This window comes from Procambarus clarkii, chromosome 30 (genome assembly GCF_040958095.1).
Source record: "Procambarus clarkii isolate CNS0578487 chromosome 30, FALCON_Pclarkii_2.0, whole genome shotgun sequence".
NCBI lineage: Eukaryota > Metazoa > Arthropoda > Malacostraca > Decapoda > Cambaridae > Procambarus > Procambarus clarkii.
The window spans coordinates 38939287-38961738 of NC_091179.1; the positions used below are offsets into that span (position 1 = coordinate 38939287).

Genomic DNA, 22452 nt, shown 5'->3' on the forward strand with positions numbered 1-22452 from the left:
TTAATCCGGCTCATCCGGTAGTTGTCGAGATCCAGCATTGGCTGTTTCTTGTTCACAGTAAATTTAAGTCGGTTGAGTTTTGTTGGGTTCGCAGCCAGTTTGGTGTGTCTTTCAATGAGCATGCGGATGCTGCCGCCAAGGAAGCTGTCCACTCTTGTCCCATCTTTCGTAAAGATATTCCATATTCCAACTTTTACCCGGTTATCCATTCCTCCATCCTTACCCGTTGGCAGGCTTCTTGGTCGTCTGTTACTAGTAACAAACTACGTAATCTTAAATGATGTTTCCTTGTGGCTGTCCTCCTACCACCGTAACCGGCGATGGGAAACAGCTCTGGCGAGGTTGCATATTGGCCATACTCGCCTAACCCATGGTCACTTGATGGAGCGCCGCCCTGCTCCTTATTGTCCTAATTGCATTGTCCCTCTTACGGTCGTGCATGTCCTTCTTGAATGTCCTGACTTCCAGGACGAACGTGTGTCTTGCTTTCTGACCACCCCTCGCGGTCGCCTGTCCCTCAATAGAATTCTTGGTGACTCGGATACTTTTGATATCGTTCGCCTTATGTTTTTTGTTCTCGTATTGGCATCCTTGGTGATATTTAGCACCCTCTGATTATTTTGCGTATTTGATGGTACTACATAGCCTTCCCGGTTTGGTGCCTTCTGTTGATAATTACTTACTTACCACGTTTTAAAAACGAGAAAATGTTTGTTTGGTTCACGCCCTGAGGAGGCTCTTCACGTCCTAACGACACTCTTCACTTCCTGATGACATTCTTTACGTCCTGAGAACACTTCCCATCTTGAGGATAATTTCATGTTCCATTCCAGAGTCGACGCTGAGCAGAGCGTACGCACAGTGCTTCCAGCCAGAGCTGAAGATATCATCGAAGACTGAACACAATTGTGAAGTTGGAGAGTGTGGTGGCGCAGTTTTGGAGTGTTGTGGCGATGTTGGCATTAACTGTGGCTGCAATAATGATGCTGGTTCCCTTCGCTGCCGGCGCCAATACAAAGACCTACTCCAAGGTGAGCACTTTAAGTATGTGTTGCTATGTGTTTCGGTATGATAAGAGTTACCTTTCTTGCAGTGCTTTTATTAGTCCTACTTCTATGCATTACTGCTAAGGAAACACATGGTAGTGTTACTTCCTTATTTCTGGGCACTTGCCAAAATTGCTGGGGAATACAAACCTGGGTATGTCTATGGAAATGTCAATACCCACAAGCCTGGAAACCCACTTCGGCCAATCATCAACCAAATACCCACACCCACATAGAATATATATTGTGACGGTAACGCGTTGGTGTTCGGCTGTTCAAAGCTAGGGGTATGGCCTCGTCACATAGAATAAAAAAAAAATAGAAAATCTGGAACTTCGTCTGTGGTAAGGTAAGGAGAAGACACACAAAACACAAGTAAATTTTAACAATGCAATTTTAATTACGTTAGAAAAACAAAACATGAATAAAATGGACATACAAATTCGTATAATAATATCAATCAATCAAAATAATAAGAATAATTAAATGACAAAATGAAAAGTTACGTTAAGACAAGTGAGCAATAACAAGCTGTGCAATATACAATAAAATGAGAGGTGCAGGAATATTGGCTTTAAGCTATCACCTCTCTTAGTACACGTAAGCCACAGCTCAGTCTACCAAGAAGACGTGTTAACCGTATGAAAGCACTGAATATTCTGAAGACTGAGGTCGTGGCGGCCCCAGACATCAAGTAGTATGGTGGGTGGAGTGCAGTTGCAGCTAGACCGGCGGCCAATCAGCGAGGAGCCGGCAACAAGACAGGTAGTTTGGCGGTTTGAGGCGGAGCAGGTGTTCCTGGCTGCATACGTTTTGCTCTCTGGCAAACCTTGGAGATGTTGTTGTCGTTGTTGGACATTTCTTCCATAGTAGTTTTATATATTTGTATTGACGTATTTTTGGAGGGAAGAGCAGGCTCAATCTCTTGCAGGAGATTATCGTCACAACTCTCCCCCGAAGCCTGCGGTTCTGGAAGAAGTACGTCGTTATGTGGTGGAGTATTAGATGGAGTCGCTTCTACTTCATAAACTCTGGAGAGATCATGGGCTAAGATGTTGTCGGAATCTTGGTATAGCGTGTCTCCAGGTTGAATTTCTGCAGTTATCAAGCCCATAGTAGAAGACGTTGAGATGAGAAGTGGGCGTGCTGCAGGAGGTGTAGGGTGGTGTGGTCCGTGTTGATGGTGGACCGAGCACTTTTCAGGTGTGGAGTGAAGTGCTGGAGCTTCAGGATGATGAAGAGTAGCTCCTTGCCAATTGTTCCGTAGTTCCTTGTAGCAGTAGTCGCTGACAGGTGTGTTCTCCTCGCCTCGTTGCTGCATCACGACACCACCAACGTCGGTACCACTGGCGTCGACATGGAGGATGAAGGGCTTATCTGACGAGGTGAGAGTGGAATTAGAATATGGCAAAGGAGCACTATTATTATCCTGAAAGTATTTGGGAAGATCATTAAGGATTTCGGAATTAGAAAGCGCCGACTCCTTGTCAGTGCTTTCGGGAGAAGCTGGGAAGGTCTCACTGTGGATGTAGGGTTCTGTGAAGGTAGAACAGTTAATCAGGACAGTGGGAGGAGTACCATTATATTGCTTCAGGAGGTTGACGTGGCACAGCTGGGTCTTCCGCCGCCTATCTGGAGCCTCTATAACGTAGTTGTTGTTGCTTCTGCACTCTTTGATGCGGTAGGGTCCTGAAAACCTGTTTTGTAAAGGTGAACCTGGGATAGGGAAGTATGCTAGGATGAAGTCTCCCGGCTTAAATTTTCTTACTTTGCTGGTCTGGTCGTAATGAGTCTTCATTCTCTCCTGGGCTTCCAATAGATTATCATGGGCAAAACGGTGGACTCTCTCTAGAATGTGTTGAAGGTTTTGAAGAAACTGGGGCACATTCTGATGCTCACTGAAGGTGGCATCTCGGAGAGAGTCTTTGAAAGCCTTAAGGGGAGTACGGCACTTACGGCCGTAGAGCATCTCATAAGGAGATACTCCTAGGGACTCATTGGGGAGACTTCTGTAAATACACATTATAAGGTCGATTTGCTTATCCCAATCCTTAGAGGTTTCACTACAAAACTTTTTCAAGAGTGCTTTGATAGTCTGATGACTACGTTCAAGAGAACCCTGTGAAGCAGGATGATAGGGGCTGGACAATACCTGTTTGATGTTGAACTCCTCCAGTGTCCTTTTGAAGAGATCACTGGTGAAGTTGGTACCACAGTCGCTCTGAATCTCCCTGGGAAATCCGTATTGAGTGAAGATCTTCAATAGATGTTTTACTACCGTAGCAGCCGTGATGTTCTTCACTGGAACTGCTATGGGAAATCTGGTGGTAGGACACAGGATGGTTAAGATATAGGCGTTACCTGAACTGGTCCGAGGTAAAGGACCAACATGAGTCTGTGGAAAGGTTCCGCAGGCACCTGTATGGGAATCAGTGGCGCTCTGGGAATGGAGATGTTCGGTTTGCCTGCCATCTGACATGTATGACACTGTTTTACGTACTGTTTGACGCTATTTACCATACCTGGCCAGTAGTAGTCTTGACGAATTCCATGGTAAGTCTTGTTGAAGCCGTAGTGGGAGAGTGCTCCGTGGGCCAGATGTAGAATAGTGGGCCGCAGACTGGTAGGAATCACAAGTTGTTCGATGTTGGCCCAATCGTCCTCCTCCTTCAGTTTACTGGGTCTATATCTGCGGTAGAGCAAGTCGTTCTCTAGGAAGAACCCAGGAATACTGTCGGGTTGAGTCTCAGCCTGGAAAAACAAGGGTGTTAAAGTAAGATCTTCCCTCTGCAACTTACGGAACTCCAACTTGGTCAGATTCGGGGGTAGTTTCTGAGGGTCTTGAGGGACAGCGGTAGCAGTAGAGTCAGCTGGCTGTGGACGTGCGGCTTGTGCACGGGTGGTCACGTGAACCGGATGAGAAACTTCATCACTCTCTTGAACCTCTGCTGGAACATACGCTAGAATAGGGTTACTTGGCACAGAGTTACACACCTGGGGTTTGTCCATGACGATCAGGTTGGTCGGTTGCAGGTCTTCTGCCAAGTCGTTGCCTAGGAGAAGTTGCACTCCAGGCATGGGAAAAGGCTTTTCCCTGACGGCGACTTGGACTTCTCCGTTCACGTAGGGACAATCCAGGTGGACTCTGGCGAGAGGGTATGGAGTGGTAGCAGTGAGGTCAGTGATGAAGACAGTTTCTCCGGTGTAGACGATGTTGGGCACAGCCGACTTCAAGATGATCGATTGAAGAGCCGCTGTGTCCCTCAAGATCTTCAATTTGAAACGTCCCTCCGGATTTGAACCGTTGGCAGAGACAGTTCCAGTATACAGGTGGTTACTGAAAAGAGAAAGATCATTAGCATTAACACCAACATTCATCACAGGCTTACCGGACTTAGGAGGAGTTGGTTTGGGTTTCTGTGGGTCAGTGGTTCCCTTGTATTGAGACTTACCACACTTGTCTATGGTATGTCCATAGAGTCTACAATACTTGCAGTACAATTGCGAGCCAGCTTGATCGGTGCTCACTTTCTCGTAACTGTACCACGACTTCTTACTGGAGGATGGTTCGGGTGTCAGCCGGTGGATGAGGCTGTAAGTGTCAGCCGACTTAGCACACTTCAGGTAGTCGGTTTCTTCTTTATCTGCTAAGTAGAGACGGACAGGAGGCGGCACACGCCTCAAGAATTCTTCAACTAGCATCAGGTTGACGAGTTCTGTAAAAGTAGAGACATGTGCTGCTTCCAGCCATTTCATGAAATATCTCCGTTTTGTGTTAGCAAACTCGAGGAAGGTAGTGGTACTTGCCTTCAGGTGGTCACGGAATTTCCTTCTATAACTTTCAGTGGAGAGGAGGTAGGCGTCCAACACTGCTTGTTTCAGAGTCTGGTAGTCATTCTCAGATGCCAAAGTACTGAGTGTGACTGCAGCTCTACCTGTAAGATGGACTCTGAGAAGTGTGGCCCATTGGTCGACAGGCCAACTGAGTTGATTAGCAAGGGTTTCAAAGGTGGTGAAAAACACATCAACTTCTGCTTCTACAAAGGATGGCATTAACTTACTTGCATGTGATATATTAAAACTGACAGGAAGATTGGCAGTAGCTTGCTGGCGTTGAGTGAAGTGTGAAGTTTCCAAGGCGATTTCGCGTTGACGACACTCTAGAGCCAGAGTCGCTTGTTGCTTGTCATGTTCGCGTTGCATCTCCAACTCGCGTTGTTTGGTTTCAAGCTGTACGCGTTTCCGCTCCTGGAGTGTTTCAAGCTGTACGCGTTCCCGCTCCTGGAGCATTGCAACTCACGTTCCTGGAGGGCGAGTTCACGTTCCTTGTGGGCGATTTCACGTTCGTGTTCGTCCTTTCGTATGGCAGCCGCTTCTCTTTGTTGTTCGAGGGCTTCCCTTTGCTGTTCGCGGGCTTCCCTTTGCTGTTCGCGGGCTTCCCTTTGCTGCTCACGTTCAATCTTGGCCAGCTCCAGTTTCAGTTTCATCGTCGCCAAATCAGTTTTATCTGCAATATAGTAAGTTTCATGAGTTTCAGAGTCTATCTTACCTTGCTCTAAGAAATGATCCAGCAACAGATTGTATATTTCACTCTTGTTGACTTGGTAGGGAACCGTTAGCTGATACTCATGTGCAAGAGTTTGTAATTCAGTCTTCTTGGCATGACTTAAAGTCCCTATTGCACCTGCTGGATCTGCACGGAAAGCTTGGAGACGAAACATGGTGAAATTAGCAAATAAAGGTACAACGAATATTCAGTTATAGTGAATGTCAGAAACAGGACAACGTGGCAACTGGTACCTATCCTGTGGGATCTTTAACAATTAAAGTTAAGTACAAGATGTTAAATGATTAATTTAAATCAAAGGCGCAGGAAATCTTGTACCCGGTACTCATGTAAGAGGATAAGGGCAAGAAAATCCTACTAACAAATGAAACAGTTTCGAAAACAAATGAAACAGTTAATTGCCTCAAAAGTAAAATTGGTAGTCCAAGGATGTAGGCATACCTTGCCGAGTCTCTATAGGACATAAAGCAAGTTTTTCCTACTGAATTTAATATGATACTTACAGAATTAGCGAACTTTTGTGCTCTGAAAAGTAAGCTAATTCCCTACCGTTGTATGTATCATCATCTCTGACTGACGTGTAGGGGTGCGAGGTGTCAACTGGTGACGAGAACTGCTGCTGAGGTCCCAATTCAGCAACTAAAGTTCGAGCTAGAGGAACTATGGCCCTCTTTGTCCTCCTACAGTCAGATTGCAGAAGATTGGGTGCACTTGACCCGGGGCAGACCACAGTACCAGGGTACCAATATGATGATCTGTCAAAAATGAGAAATATCCAAGGGACAAAGATGGTAAACACGAGTAATAACACGGAGGGAGAGATGACCAATTAAGAGTATGACTGCGGCCTACAGTCACCACGTAATCCAAAGTTGTCTCACCTTCACCATATGTTACTCTCGTAATGCACAATACACCGCACCATATAAAAATGAAATTGAATATGAAAAATAGTAAAAGCTACGTTAACAAAGTTAAATACGCTTACCATAAATTACCACTTGGTACCAGTACCTGAGTGAAGCTCCCGGACAAGCCCCCATATAATATGTGACGGTAACGCGTTGGTGTTCGGCTGTTCAAAGCTAGGGGTATGGCCTCGTCACATAGAATAAAAAAAAAATAGAAAATCTGGAACTTCGTCTGTGGTAAGGTAAGGAGAAGACACACAAAACACAAGTAAATTTTAACAATGCAATTTTAATTACGTTAGAAAAACAAAACATGAATAAAATGGACATACAAATTCGTATAATAAAATCAATCAATCAAAATAATAAGAATAATTAAATGACAAAATGAAAAGTTACGTTAAGACAAGTGAGCAATAACAAGCTGTGCAATATACAATAAAATGAGAGGTGCAGGAATATTGGCTTTAAGCTATCACCTCTCTTAGTACACGTAAGCCACAGCTCAGTCTACCAAGAAGACGTGTTAACCGTATGAAAGCACTGAATATTCTGAAGACTGAGGTTGTGGCGGCCCCAGACAACAAGTAGTATGGTGGGTGGAGTGCAGTTGCAGCTAGACCGGCGGCCAATCAGCGAGGAGCCGGCAACAAGACAGGTAGTTTGGCGGTTTGAGGCGGAGCAGGTGTTCCTGGCTGCATACGTTTTGCTCTCTGGCAAACCTTGGAGATGTTGTTGTCGTTGTTGGACATTTCTTCCATAGTAGTTTTATATATTTGTAGCGACGTATTTTTGGAGGGAAGAGCAGGCTCAATCTCTTGCAGGAGATTATCGTCACAATATATATATAGTATAATATATATATTTTATACGATATATAAAATATATATATATATATATTTATATAATTTATATTGTATAATATATATATAATAATTTATATTGTATAATATATAATATAAATTATTTATATTGTATAATATATATATAATAATTATATTGTATAATATATAATATAAATTATTATATATAATATATATATATATATATATATATATAATATATATATATATATACATATATAATATATATATATATATATATATATATATATAAATATCAATTATATAATATATATATATATAATATAAATATTTTATACAATATATATATATATATATTTATATTGTATATATATATATATATATATATATATATATATATATATATATTATATATATATATATATATATATATATATATATAATGTCGTACCTAGTAGCCAGAACGCACTTTTTCAGCCTACTATGCAAGGCCCGATTTGCCTAATAAGCCAAGTTTTCATGAATTAATATATTTTCCCTAATTTTTTTCTTATGAAATGATAAAGCTACCCATTTCATTATGTATGAGGTCAATTTTTTTTATTGCAGTTAAAATTAACGTAGATATATGACCGAACCTAACCAACCCTACCTAACCTAACCTAACCTATCTTTATAGGTTAGGTTAGGTTAGGTAACCGAAAAAGTTAAGTTAAGTTAGGTTAGGTAGGTTAGGTAGTCGAAAAACAATTAATTCATGAAAACTTGGCATATTAGGCAAATCGGGCCTTGCATAGAAGGCTGAGAAGTGCGTTCTGGCTACTAGGTACGACATTATATATATATATATATATATATATATATATATATATATATATAATATATATATTATTAAATATGACCGAAAAAGTAAGATTAATAATTCTAACACGAATTTTGTCAATCTTTCGTACATTACGCTTCACTGTTGGAGGTAAATAAAAAATCACTTCTCCAAAATTCATTTTTATTTCTAGTCTGACGCGACACGGGCGCGTTTCGTAAAACTTATTACATTTTCAAAGACTTCACAAATACACAACTGATTAGAACTTACGTATCTCTGATTTTATATCTACATTTGAGTGAGGTGGGAGGGGTGATGTGGCATTAACACAAGACAGAACAAGAGGGGATATTAATAGGGTATTAAAAGTATCAACACAAGACAGAACAGAAACAATGGGTATTGAATAGAAGTGTTTGTAGAAAGCCTATTGGTCCATATTTCTTGATGCTTCTATATTGGAGCGGAGTCTTGAGGTGGGTAGAATATAGTTGTGCAATAATTGGATGTTGATTGCTGGTGTTGACTTCTTGATGTGTAGTGCCTCGCAAACATCAAGCCGCCTGCTATCGCTGTATCTATCGATGATTTCTGTGTTGTTTACTAGGATTTCTCTGGCGATGGTTTGGTTATGGGAAGAGATTATATGTTCCTTAATGGAGCCCTGTTGCTTATGCATCGTTAAACGCCTAGAAAGAGATGTTGTTGTCTTGCCTATATACTGGGTTTTTTGGAGCTTACAGTCCCCAAGTGGGCATTTGAAGGCATATACGACGTTAGTCTCTTTTAAAGCGTTCTGCTTTGTGTCTGGAGAGTTTCTCATGAGTAGGCTGGCCGTTTTTCTGGTTTTATAGTAAATCGTCAGTTGTATCTTCTGATTTTTGTCTGTAGGGATAACGTTTCTATTAACAATATCTTTCAGGACCCTTTCCTCCGTTTTATGAGCTGTGGAAAAGAAGTTCCTGTAAAATAGTCTAATAGGGGGTATAGGTGTTGTGTTAGTTGTCTCTTCAGAGGTTGCATGGCTTTTCACTTTCCTTCTTATGATGTCTTCGATGAAACCATTGGAGAAGCCGTTATTGACTAAGACCTGCCTTACCCTACAGAGTTCTTCGTCGACTTGCTTCCATTCTGAGCTGTGGCTGAGAGCACGGTCGACGTATGCGTTAACAACACTCCTCTTGTACCTGTCAGGGCAGTCGCTGTTGGCATTTAGGCACATTCCTATGTTTGTTTCCTTAGTGTAGACTGCAGTGTGGAAACCTCCGCCCTTTTCCATGACTGTTACATCTAGAAAAGGCAGCTTCCCATCCTTTTCCGTCTCGTAAGTGAAACGCAGCACGGAACTCTGCTCAAATGCCTCCTTCAGCTCCTGCAGATGTCTGACATCAGGTACCTGTGTAAAAATGTCGTCAACATACCTGCAGTATATGGCCGGTTTCAAGTTCATGTCGACTAAGACTTTTTGCTCGATGGTACCCATGTAGAAGTTTGCAAACAGGACACCTAGGGGAGAACCCATGGCGACCCCATCTACTTGCTTATACATGTGCCCATCCGGGCTCAAGAAGGGTGCCTCTTTAGTACAAGCTTGGAGTAGTTTCCTCAGAATACTTTCTGGCATGTCAAGAGGAGTACAGGCTGGATCACGATACACTCTGTCGGCTATCATTCCGATTGTCTCGTCCACAGGTACGTTGGTAAACAGCGATTCTACGTCCAACGAGGCTCTTATCCCTGTGGCCCGTGTGCCCCGCAGTAATCCACAAATTCCTTTGGAGACTTCAGGCTGAAGGCGCAAGGAACATAAGGAGTCAGCAGGCCGTTGAGTCGCTTCGCCAGTCTGTACGTGGGTGTGGGTATCTGGCTAATGATTGGCCGAAGTGGGTTTCCAGGCTTGTGCGTCTTGACATTTCCATATGCATATCCAGGTTTATATTCCCCAATGATCTTTGGCAGGTGGAGTCCGGATTTCTTGGCGTTCACAGTTTCGATCAGTTTGTTGACCTTTGCTTTTAATTCGGCTGTAGTGTCCTTCGTTACCCTTTGGAACTTAGTTTGGTCAGAGAGTATGATGTTCATTTTCGCCAGATATTCGTCTTTTTTAAGAATGACATATACTGGCGACTTGTCACCTCTCCTGACAACTATCTCCTTGTGCTCACGAAGGCTTTTAGCTGCCGCTTTAAGCTGTGGACGAGACAATCGGAATGATAGCCGACAGAGTGTATCGTGATCCAGCCTGTACTCCTCTTGACATGCCAGAAAGTATTCTGAGGAAACTACTCCAAGCTTGTACTAAAGAGGCACCCTTCTTGAGCCCGGATGGGCACATGTATAAGCAAGTAGATGGGGTCGCCATGGGTTCTCCCCTAGGTGTCCTGTTTGCAAACTTCTACATGGGTACCATCGAGCAAAAGACTTAGTCGACATGAACTTGAAACCGGCCATATACTGCAGGTATGTTGACGACATTTTTACACAGGTACCTGATGTCAGACATCTGCAGGAGCTGAAGGAGGCATTTGAGCAGAGTTCCGTGCTGCGTTTCACTTACGAGACGGAAAAGGATGGGAAGCTGCCTTTTCTAGATGTAACAGTCATGGAAAAGGGCGGAGGTTTCCACACTGCAGTCTACACTAAGGAAACAAACATAGGAATGTGCCTAAATGCCAACAGCGACTGCCCTGACAGGTACAAGAGGAGTGTTGTTAACGCATACGTCGACCGTGCTCTCAGCCACAGCTCAGAATGGAAGCAAGTCGACGAAGAACTCTGTAGGGTAAGGCAGGTCCTAGTCAATAACGGCTTCTCCAATGGTTTCATCGAAGACATCATAAGAAGGAAAGTGAAAAGCCATGCAACCTCTGAAGAGACAACTAACACAACACCTATACCCCCTATTAGACTATTTTACAGGAACTTCTTTTCCACAGCTCATAAAACGGAGGAAAGGGTCCTGAAAGATATTGTTAATAGAAACGTTATCCCTACAGACAAAAATCAGAGGATACAACTGACGATTTACTATAAAACCAGAAAAACGGCCAGCCTACTCATGAGAAACTCTCCAGACACAAAGCAGAACGCTTTAAAAGAGACTAACGTCGTCTATGCCTTCAAATGCCCACTTGGGGACTGTAAGCTCCAAAAAACCCAGTATATAGGCAAGACAACAACATCTCTTTCTAGGCGTTTAACGATGCATAAGCAACAGGGCTCCATTAAGGAACATATAATCTCTTCCCATAACCAAACCATCGCCAGAGAAATCCTAGTAAACAACACAGAAATCATCGATGATACAGCGATAGCAGGCGGCTTGACGTTTGCGAGGCACTACACATCAAGAAGTCAACACCAGCAATCAACAGCCAATTATTGCACAACTATATTCTACCCACCTCAAGACTCCGCTCCAATATAGAAGCATCAAGAAATATGGACCAATAGGCTTTCTACAAACACTTCTATTCAATACCCATTGTTTCTGTTCTGTCTTGTGTTGATACTTTTAATACCCTATTAATATCCCCTCTTGTTCTGTCTTGTGTTAATGCCACATCACCCCTCCCACCTCACTCAAATGTAGATATAAAATCAGAGATACGTAAGTTCTAATCAGTTGTGTATTTGTGAAGTCTTTGAAAATGTAATAAGTTTTACGAAACGCGCCCGTGTCGCGTCAGACTAGAAATAAAAATGAATTTTGGAGAAGTGATTTTTTATTTACCTCCAACAGTGAAGCGTAATGTACGAAACATTGAGAAAATTCGTGTTAGAATTATTAATCTTACTTTTTCGGTCATATTTAATAATATATGTCTACAGGAAAGACTGCTACCAAAATATACTAATATATATATATATATATATATATATATTATATATATATATATATATATATATATATATATATTCTCTCACTAAATGATCATATAAAAGTCTCATGAAAGACATTATCAACACAGTAAATTCATCAATTACTCCGGGTGCCTGCACACACCAATAATAATAATAATAAATACCGTGAGTGCTCTATGTAGACCCACTCTGCTTGTGCCTCACTGTGACATAGGTGAGCCTTGCTCACGACATACAAAATACTCTGGCTAAATAATATAGCTGACTAAAGTGGAATTGGGAGGGAAACTAGAATCACCTACTTCCACCTATCCTCCGGTGAGAGTTGAGTTGTAGCTCCTGGACCAGGCTCCTGCTTCGTGTAGGGAACGCCCACACACACACTCTGTCGTGTCCTCCAGAAGCTCAATCAACATCCCAAAATAAATGCATCGTCTCCGCGGGTCCGTGCTCCTCCTCCACGTCTTGTAGGGTTGGAGTCGGTCTCCCGGCCATCGACTTCTCCTCCCAACTACGGCTGCCTACCTACGTCTCGGCTGCAGTCGTATGGATTCCCAATTAGTGTCTTCTTTCACTGCTTCCCAGTGGATTGGCCCAGCCGCTACGTCGTCACTGTGAAGCTATCAGACGTCCCAGATGATACTGCCTAGACTTCACCTGCACAGCACCCGACCCTGGAGCACTTGATGCTCAATATTCCGTCAATTCCCTCTTCGGTCCACACATGGAATGAAGGAAGACATCCCGGCGTACTGGCAGACTACGGGTGATGCGCAAGATCCACGGGAGTGGCGTATTACTGTCGGATTGACAGGATCAACCTTCACACATCCGTCCACTGTTGGGATCGAACTGTCGGCAACCCAACACATTTAATTTAGGTTTATTCTGAGTGTTTATCCTATGTTTCGTTGTACTATAACGGGGTACATTAATCTGATCAGGTGTCAGCCTCAGCCGGACCTATTGTCAGGTGCGACACACTTTGTGCCGAGGTCTGACAAAGGGCAAGAAAATAAGATTATATAAAAACTTCATCATGGATATATTCGGATATATCTCTAACCACCTTATATACAATATATTACATGAATATATATTTAGGCATTGTACACAAGTACAGTTATATATATAGAGAGAGAGAGACACTGCGACCATGAAATGGTCGTCTCTTGTCCGATTTTTCTTCCCACTTATAAATCATCCACTTGTCCGTGATTAGGACCAATATTCGGACACTGTGTTACCTCAACGCCTCTAACTATTAATGACGGTGCCTTCCACGACCTCAGAGACGTCTTCCATACCGCTAGGTCCTCACGTCCGTTTCCTTTGGTGAGGGTGGAGCATACTGGAACAGTTGGGTCAGTTGGTCAAACATCCGAAAATGACGACAGCATGTTGACTGAATGGAGGGGAGTAGAGGTCTGTTTCTCCACATGCTCCGGCCAGCACACGTTACCTCGCCCGGTGGTTCTGATTGGCTAACAGAAATTCCCGCCACTGGACGAGCCATACCGTGCTGACCGTTAACGACCTCCATGATCGTTAACCTCGTTCTTCCTGTAATAATGAACGTATTACTAATAAATAACCGTGTCTTTATGCGATGAAATAACACGATACGATATATCGTAACACTCCTCCCCCCTTAAAAGAGTGTTATTACGGAGCATCCAAACTAATTTTCTCTACCGAATGTAGCACTAATCCTTTTTCGTCCATCCTACAAAGATTCAACTCATTCTAGTAATGACATGTCTTTTCAGACATACCTTATCATTTTGTAGACATGGTGCCGTACCTACTGACCACTGATCTTTCGCGTACAGGATCTCCTTTGTCTCCAACTGCACACAAAATCTGTTTTTAACAAATTATCTTCAAGTATATACAAAAAAATACATATGTAAATTTTATGAACACACCGCTTTGGACGGTGTGGCGGATGCAAAAGTACTTTCCTGAAGTCTACCGTCCTTCATCACTTCACTATTTTCTTTTCTAAAACATTTTATTTCACACTGTCTGCTGTTTTCTTTATACCATACTACGGGATAATGCGTCAGCCATTACGTTTTCCTTTCCTTAAATGTGTACTATATTTAAGTTATAGTCTTGTAATATTAGAGCCCACCGGGTTAGGCGCTGATTGGTATTCTTCATTTTATTTAAAAATACGAGCGGGTTATGATCCGTGAAGACCGTAACAGGTCCTATGCCCGCTCCCACGTATACCTCAAAATACTGTAGCGCCATCACTAAGGCTAAGGTTTCCTTTTCAACGCTACTATATGCTCTTTGATTAGGTAAAAATTTCCTAGAGAAATAGGACACTGGTTTACAAGTTCCATTTTGGTCCTGAGTCAAAACAGCGCCCGCACCTATATCACTTGCATCGACAAAGAGGGAAAACGGCTTCTGAAAATCGGGTGAAACCAATACAGGGGCTTCTGTTAGCAATGATTTCGTTTTATTAAACGATTCTTGACTGGCTTCGTCCCACTGCCATTTCTTATGTTTCGCTAAAAGTCCTGTTAATGGTGCTGCAATGGTTGCAAAATTTCTGCAGAATTTTCTATAGTACCCCACCATGCCTAGGTACCTGAGTAAATCTCTTCTCCCTCTAGGCACAGGGTACTTATCTATGGCTTCAACTTTTTGTCTGACAGGGACAACCTCCCCTTGTCCTATGATGTATCCAAGATATTGCAATTTTTCTTTGCCAAATTCACTTTTTGGGAGATTAATAGTCAAATTTACCTCTTCCAATTTATCAAACAACTCTTTTAGTTGATGAAGATGTTCTTCCCACGAGTGTGAATACACTATGATGTCATCAGTATAAACTGTACAACCTACCATCCCTTGTAGGATTTTATTCATGGCTCTCTGGAAACAACTTCCACTATTTTTCATACCGAATGGTAGTACTTTATATTGATAAAGACCGTCAGGTGTCACGAAGGCAGAGATTCTCTTGGCACTCTCTGAGAGGAGTATCTGATAGTACCCTTTCAAAAGGTCAATTTTCGATACGAACTGGGTGTGTCCTATTTGGTCGATACAATCCTCAATTCGAGGAATTGGGTACGAATCTGCGATAGTGACCGAATTCACCTTTCTGTAATCCGTGCACAACCTGTGTGCCATCTGGCTTTTTCACCAGTAGACAAGGTGAGCTCCAATCACTGTCGCTCAATTCTGCCAGATCGTTATCAAATAGATATTTTACCTCACGTCGCATAATTTCTCTCTTTTCAGGATTTATTCTATACGGATGTTGCTTTATTGGTCGAGCTCCTCCTACATTTACCTCGTGCGTAATTTCGCGGTGTCGTCGCGGTACGTCAGAGAATAGTGATATGTATTTCATGAGAATCTCTTCTATGTCCTGCCTCCTTTGATCATCTAAGTATGTCAAGTGTGCATTCATCTCTCGTAACCACTAAGAATTAGAAATTCGGGCTCCATCTGCTCTTTCTAGCCTCTTATCGTTTAATTCATAATCACAGTCTCCGCGGTGTAGTGGTAAGACACTCGCCTGGCGTTCCTCGAGCGCTATGTCATGGGTTCGTATCCTGGCCGGGGAGGATTTACTGGGCGCAATTCCTTAACTGTAGCCTCTGTTTAACGCAACAGTAAAATGTGTACTTGGATGAAAAAACGATTCTTCGCGGCAGGGGATCATATTCCAGGGACCTGCCCGAAACGCTACGCGTACTAGTGGCTGTACTAGAATGTAACAACTCTTGTATATATCTCAAAAAAAAATAAAATTCCGTAAACTCATTGGAAACTGCGCACATTACAGCAGTGTCTAGTTGCCCATCCTCATCTCTATCCCAATACCTTTTCATTAAGTTTACGTGACATATCTGGGATTTTCTCGGTCTGTACGGCATGTGTATTACGTACGTTAAATCACCAAGTTTATTCTTGACCATATAGGGTCCACAAAATTTTGAATCATTTACCGTCCGTTTGACAGGTAGATAGACCAATACCTTATCACCTGCATTAAAACTTCTCTTTTTGGTACCTTTGTTGTAATATTTTGACATGGTCGCTTGGGATATTTTCAAATTTTCCTTCACCAGCTTTCGCGCCCTGAACAATCTGCATTTAAACTTTTGAACATACGTTTCCAGATTATCTCTTGAACCTTCAGATGTTAACCGATCCTTCAACATAACTATCGGACTTCTCACCGTATGCCCATATACTAATTGAAACGGTGTCATGCCTAAGGACTCTACTACCGAATCCCTGATAGCAAACATTATTGGGGCGATGGCCTCGTCCCACTGTGCCCCTTGCTCAGCACAATAAATTCGCAAAAGGCTCTTCATAGTGCCATGAAAACGTTCGATGGCCCCTTGAGATTGGGGATGATAAGGAGATGACCTAATCTGTTTCACATCCCAATCCTTCATTGTCTTACGGAACAGCTTTGATTGGAAAACACTACCTAAATCGGATTGCAAAACCTTCGGCATTCCTACCCACGAAAAATATTGCTGTAACCTGTCAAACAATATTCTGGAGGTTATCTTTCGCACGGGAAATGCCTCGGGAAAACGAGTCGCTGAGCACATGATGGTAAATAAGTATTCGTTCCCTTTTCTTGTCCTGGGTAGGGGACCTACACAATCCACTATTATCCTTTCAAAAGGTTCCCCAAATGCTGGAATTGGCTTTAGTTGGGCTCTAGGAAGCGCTGGAGCAGGTTTTCCCGCTCTCTGACAGGGTAAACAAGTTCTGCAATACCTTTTTACGTCTGCAGCCATACCTGGCCAATAAAAATGGTCTTGTATTTTCCTAAGTGTCTTATGAACACCGAGATGTCCCGCCATTTCTAATGCATGGGCAACTTCCAATACAGAGTTCCTATAACCTTTAGGTACCATCACTTGATACTTTTCAACCCAGTCTTTGTCAGCTGGCGCGTGGTCTGATCGTCATTTTCGCATCAAAACCCCGTCGTCCAGGTAATAGTAAGTGGGTGACGTGATACAAGCATTTCCTTCCTTAGCTTCCTTTATACATTCCTCAAATTCTAATTTCTGGGCAGCTATAAAATCTGGTTTGCTTACCTTTATGTGGGATGGTAATTGTGGTCTTACTTCCACTCTCGCTGTACTTGGTGCTGCACGTTCCTCGAACAAGCCTTTTAGTCCAAAATCCACTTCTTCCTCCTCCTTTGCAGAAGATACGTCCATCCTCTCTGGCACATCTCGTAGTCGAGCACTCTGCGCTCGGGTTACGACGCAGGCCGGATATACTTCTATTTGATCATCTTCCGAGGGATCATCCAGAATACTGGCGAGCGTTATGTTATTACATTGTTCATCTTCCAAATTGTTTTGATGTCCGTTTGGTACATCACTGTGCAGTACCTCTGGCAACACACTTGAACCGCACAAATCGTTGCCCAAGATGACATGTACTCCAGGAATGGGTATGTCCGAGCACACTCCTAACATCACTTCATCTGTAAAGTAATCAGAGGTTAGCTTTACTGTACACACAGGTATATCCATCTCTGAATTTATACCCCGTACCTTAATTATTTGTCCATTTATACAAGATCTGTACTCAGGAATCAAGCTTTTCAGTATTAAGCTCTGATTCGCTCCTGTGTCACGTAATATTGTGACTTGTTGGTCAGGCTGACCCCCTATACTCACCATACCTTTGCTAATAAAACGGTTATATCTTTTCGTAATAAACATCTTCTCCTGGGGCAATTCCTCCTTTAAACTTGTATACGGACGACTGTATTTACTCACTGTGAGGGACACCACTCTTCTGCCTTGCCTACACTCTCTACTTAAGTGTCCAGGCTTGTTACATGTGTAGCATATTACCCGAGAAGAGAATCCTCGTCCTCTCGAACTACGTTGTCCATTATAATAGGATTCGCCACGTCTCCATTGTCCTATACCTCGATTTCTAGACGTTGTATTTCCTCCCTGACCCGAGGGTGCGCTAGCCTGACCCTCGAATGCGTCACCTCCCGACGGAGAAAATTCCACATACCTCTGACTTTGTCGGGCTATCGGCTTGCCAGTATATCCACGACCATCTCTATTGTTCCACGTATACTGTCTTTTACTACCCTGCAACTTTGCGTGACCTTTTTCTTTTATGTTCCTGGAGACTTCTGTCAGCTTCCGTAATTACATCTGCTTTGTCCGCTGCTTCTAAGAGTGTTTTTATTCCTGCTTCTTGAACCTTAAACCTGGTGTCTGGAGTCACCATCTCCAAGAATTTTTCCATTAACATCAATTGTTTCAAGTCTTCGAAAGATTCTACCTTTTCGGAACCCATCCATCTTTGGAATCTACGTTCCAAATCTCTAGCTGTTTCAGCATATGTGCTCCTCTGTGTCTTTACCATTTCTCTGAACTGCTTCAGGTAAGCTTCAGGTGTCAGTAGAAATGACCTTAATATGCTGTTTTTTCACAGTCCAGTAATTTTTACAATCTTCAAGAGAGAGCTGGGTATAGGCCTCTCTCGCTGCCCCAGTCAATCTTATTTGCACCAATTGGGCCCAATCCTCCTCTGGCCACTGCTTTAGTGTAGCAACTTTTTCAAAATGCTCAAAAAAAAGACTCAGACTCTTCTTGACAAAATTTCGGAACCTCCTTTTCACGTGCCTTGTGATCATATGCTGCAGGAATAGGTGTGCTCTCCGAGTGTACCTCTCGCCCTCGCCTCTAAGGAGCCACAAATTTATTTGCTTCGATTTCCATTTGCTTCGTTTTCTCCTTTTCTAATTCTCCACGCGTTTTTTTGCTCACTTTCAAGTCGCACTTTTTCTTGCTCCAATTTCAGTTTCTCTAACTGAAACTGTCTCTCTTCCCTCTTAATTTGAGCTTCCAGTTTCAAACGTTCCAATTCATATTCTAAACTTCCACTCCTACGAGACGTATTAGAAGATACTTCCTCATTATCTTGTTCCCCACTTTCCTTTGCGCTCACATCTAATCCTACCGCTTCGCGTCGAGACCTTACTTTATTTCCAAGTTCTTGTCTAATGTAGACCACTTTAGTCGACACTAATTCTATCTCATAGTGTTCGGCAATTTGCTTCAGCTGTTCTTTCGTACAGCTCTCCAAAATCAATGGGTCCTCTTTTGTTATAAATGAATGGACACGATCCATGATGAAACTTTACCTGGCTGGATACCTAGATGACTAGCAATGGGTGCTGCAAGTGTACACAGTGTGTCTTGCTCAAAACACTCCCGGACAGGCCCCCATATGTGTTGGAATCGAACTGTCGACTACCCAACACATTTAATTTAGATTTATTCTGAGTGTTTATCCTATGTTTCGTTGTACTATAACGGGGTACATTAATCTGATCAGGTGTCAGCCTCAGCCGGACCTATTGTCAGGTGCGACACACTTTGTGCTGAGGTCTGACAAAGGACAAGAAAATAAGATTATATAAAAACTTCATCATGGATATATTCGGATATATCTCTAACCACCTTACATACAATATATTACATGTATATATATTTAGGCATTGTACACAAGTACAGTTATATATATAGAGAGAGAGAGACACTGCGACCATGAAATGGTCGTCTCTTGTCCGATTGTTCTTCCCACTTATAAATCATCCACTTGTCCATGATTAGGACCACTATTCGGACACTGTGTTACCTCAACGCCTCTAACTATTAATGACGGTGCCTTCCACGACCTCAGAGACGTCTTCCATACCGCTAGGTCCTCACGTCCGTTTCCTTTGGTGAGGGTGGAGCATACTGGAACAGTTGGGTCAGTTGGTCAAACATCCGAAAATGACGACAGCATGTTGACTGAATGGAGGGGAGTAGAGGTCTGTTTCTCCACATGCTCCGGCCAGCACACGTTACCTCGTCCGGTGGTTCTGATTGGCTAACAGAAATTCCCGCCACCGGACGAGCCATACTGTGCTGACTGTTACCGACCTCTATGATCGTTAACCTCGTTCTTCCTGTAATAATGAACGTATTACTAATAAATAACAGTGTCTTTATGCGATGAAATAACACGATACGATATATCGTAACACCACCTTGACGTGTCGTGTCAGACTGATTCCCTCACGGAGGATTGGCCCAGCCACTATGTCATCACTATGAAGCTATCAGCCGTCGCATACGTTGCTGCCTAGACTCCACTCTTGCACAACACCTGTCCATGGAGCACTTGATGCTCAATATTGTGTCAATTCCTTTTCTGGTCCAACACATGAACGAAGGAAGACCCCACAGGTTGGGGTCGCCCCGCTTATGGTGAACCCCAATGTCGGGGTTCACAATAAGAGGGGCGAGTAACAGTATACCCAAGGTCACTCACCGTAGCCCTGCCGGTCTTCACTCTATCCTCACGGCGCCACTGTATGCCAGGAGAGTAGCCCAGTCAATCCCCAACCGGCCTCTGATCGAGAATGAGTGAGAACACAGCTTGTTCTCTTTACAGCTGTGTGCCCGCCCCGACACTGGGCTCTACTACTAACCACAAGGTCGCCAACTGGTGTTTTCCTTGTCCAGTAACACGTCAGGGATTTTGTTGAATTGTGGTAGCAGTGGCAAGAACACACTCAATAGATCTGATATCAGGCAGGTATTTATTCCTATCACTCTATTTCCTTTCATGTATTATATAGCCACAAGAAACATGGAGGGGATGATACAAACGCCAAGGTATTTTGTATTTTACTTAAAACTCAAGACATCACATAATTATATCAATAAGCAAACAGCTATTTCATGCGGAAGTCGCTCGTTCTCACAAATAATCATGAACTCGCCAAGCTGGCAATGCTCCCCCTCACGTCAATGTCAAAATCAGCTGGGCGACTCCCACCGCGCGAATGTTCGTTTATCTGTTCGTCTGGCGTGAGACGCCTGTTTCTTTAAATTCTCAACTATCACTGTATATACACACAACACGATTACTTCTATAATGGCAATAGAACGCAGATGATTCACTGCACCGATCTTGAGCTCAATCACACATTTCTATATTAATGAACACAATAATTCATTATCATGGTATAACACACTGCCCTTCATTTAATGATAACGAATGCAAGTATATATTACTGGAGTTCTCAGTAATTCCTTTTGTGGGCGAATATTCAATTTATCACTGCACACATGAATGGTTATTCAATACACAAGCATAGACATATATATATATAGATAAATCATAGACATCAATAATAGTAATAATATAGTTACTGAGCACATAGCCTAACACCAAATACTGGTACATTTATATATATATATATTCTCTCACTAAATGATCATATTAATGTCTCATGAAAGACATTATCAACACAGTAAATTCATCAATTACTCCGGGTGCCTGCACACACCAATAATAATAATAAATATCGTGAGTGCTCTAAGTAGCCCCACTCTGAACACTCTGCCTTACTTTGACATGGGTGAGCCTTGCTCACGACATACAAAATACTCTGGCTAAATAATATAGCTGACTAAAGGGGAATTGGGAGGGAAACTAGAATCACCTACTTCCACCTATCCTCCGGTGAGAGTTGAGTTGTAGCTCCTGGTCCAGGCTCCTGCCTCGTGTAGGAAACGCCCCCACACACCCTGTCGTGTCCTCCAGGAACTCAATCAACGTCCCAAAATAAACGCGTCGTATCCGTGTTCTGTCCTCCGCGGGTCCGTGCTCCTCTTCCACGTCTTGTAGGGTTGGAGTCGGTCTCCCGGCTGTCAACTTCTCCTCCCCACTACGGCTGCCAACCTACGTCTCGGCTGCAGTCGTTCGGATTCCCAATCTTCTTTCACTGCTTCCCAGTGGATTGGCCCAGCCGCTATGTCGTCACTGTGAAGCTATCAGACGTCCCAGACGATACTGCCTAGAATTCACCTGCACATCACCCGACCCTGGAGCACTTGATGCTCAATATTCCGTCAATTCCCTCTTCGGTCCACACATGGAATGAAGGAAGACCTCCCGGCATACTGGCAGACTACGTGTGACGCGTAAGATCCACGGGAGAGGCGTATTACTGCCAGATTGACAGGATCAACCTTTACACATCCGTTCACCTTGACGTGTCTTGTCAGACTGATGGCGCCGCCATGGCGCTATGACCGGACCCCCCTGCCTTCGTGACGTCATACTTGCCAAGGGAGGTTTTCATTGGCTCCCTGTGGCACATCGCTGTCGGTGACCAATCTGGTGCCACTGACGTCGCACAGTTTTGGCGGCAAATCGGAGGAGCCCGCGCCATATTGGCTTCCTAAAGGGCCTATACCACAGGCCAAAATACTTTTCTTTCACGAATTTCTCGCCACCTCGAGAACACTACACTCTCCCACATATATCAAACTGATGCCTGCGACGTAGAGAACGCTCGGGTAAAGTGGACATG

General features: G+C 43.1%; 1 protein-coding gene across 1 annotated transcript in view; it reads left to right on the forward strand.

Moving 5' to 3' along the window:
* Positions 1–775: 775 nt before the first annotated feature.
* LOC138370058 (uncharacterized) overlaps positions 776–22452 on the forward strand; it is a 44142-nt gene continuing 22465 nt past the window's right edge. The window contains exon 1 of the mRNA XM_069333836.1: positions 776–1031. Within this exon, the coding sequence (XP_069189937.1) occupies positions 954–1031 (78 nt within the window). The 5' untranslated portion in view covers positions 776–953. The remainder of the gene's footprint in view (positions 1032–22452) is intronic.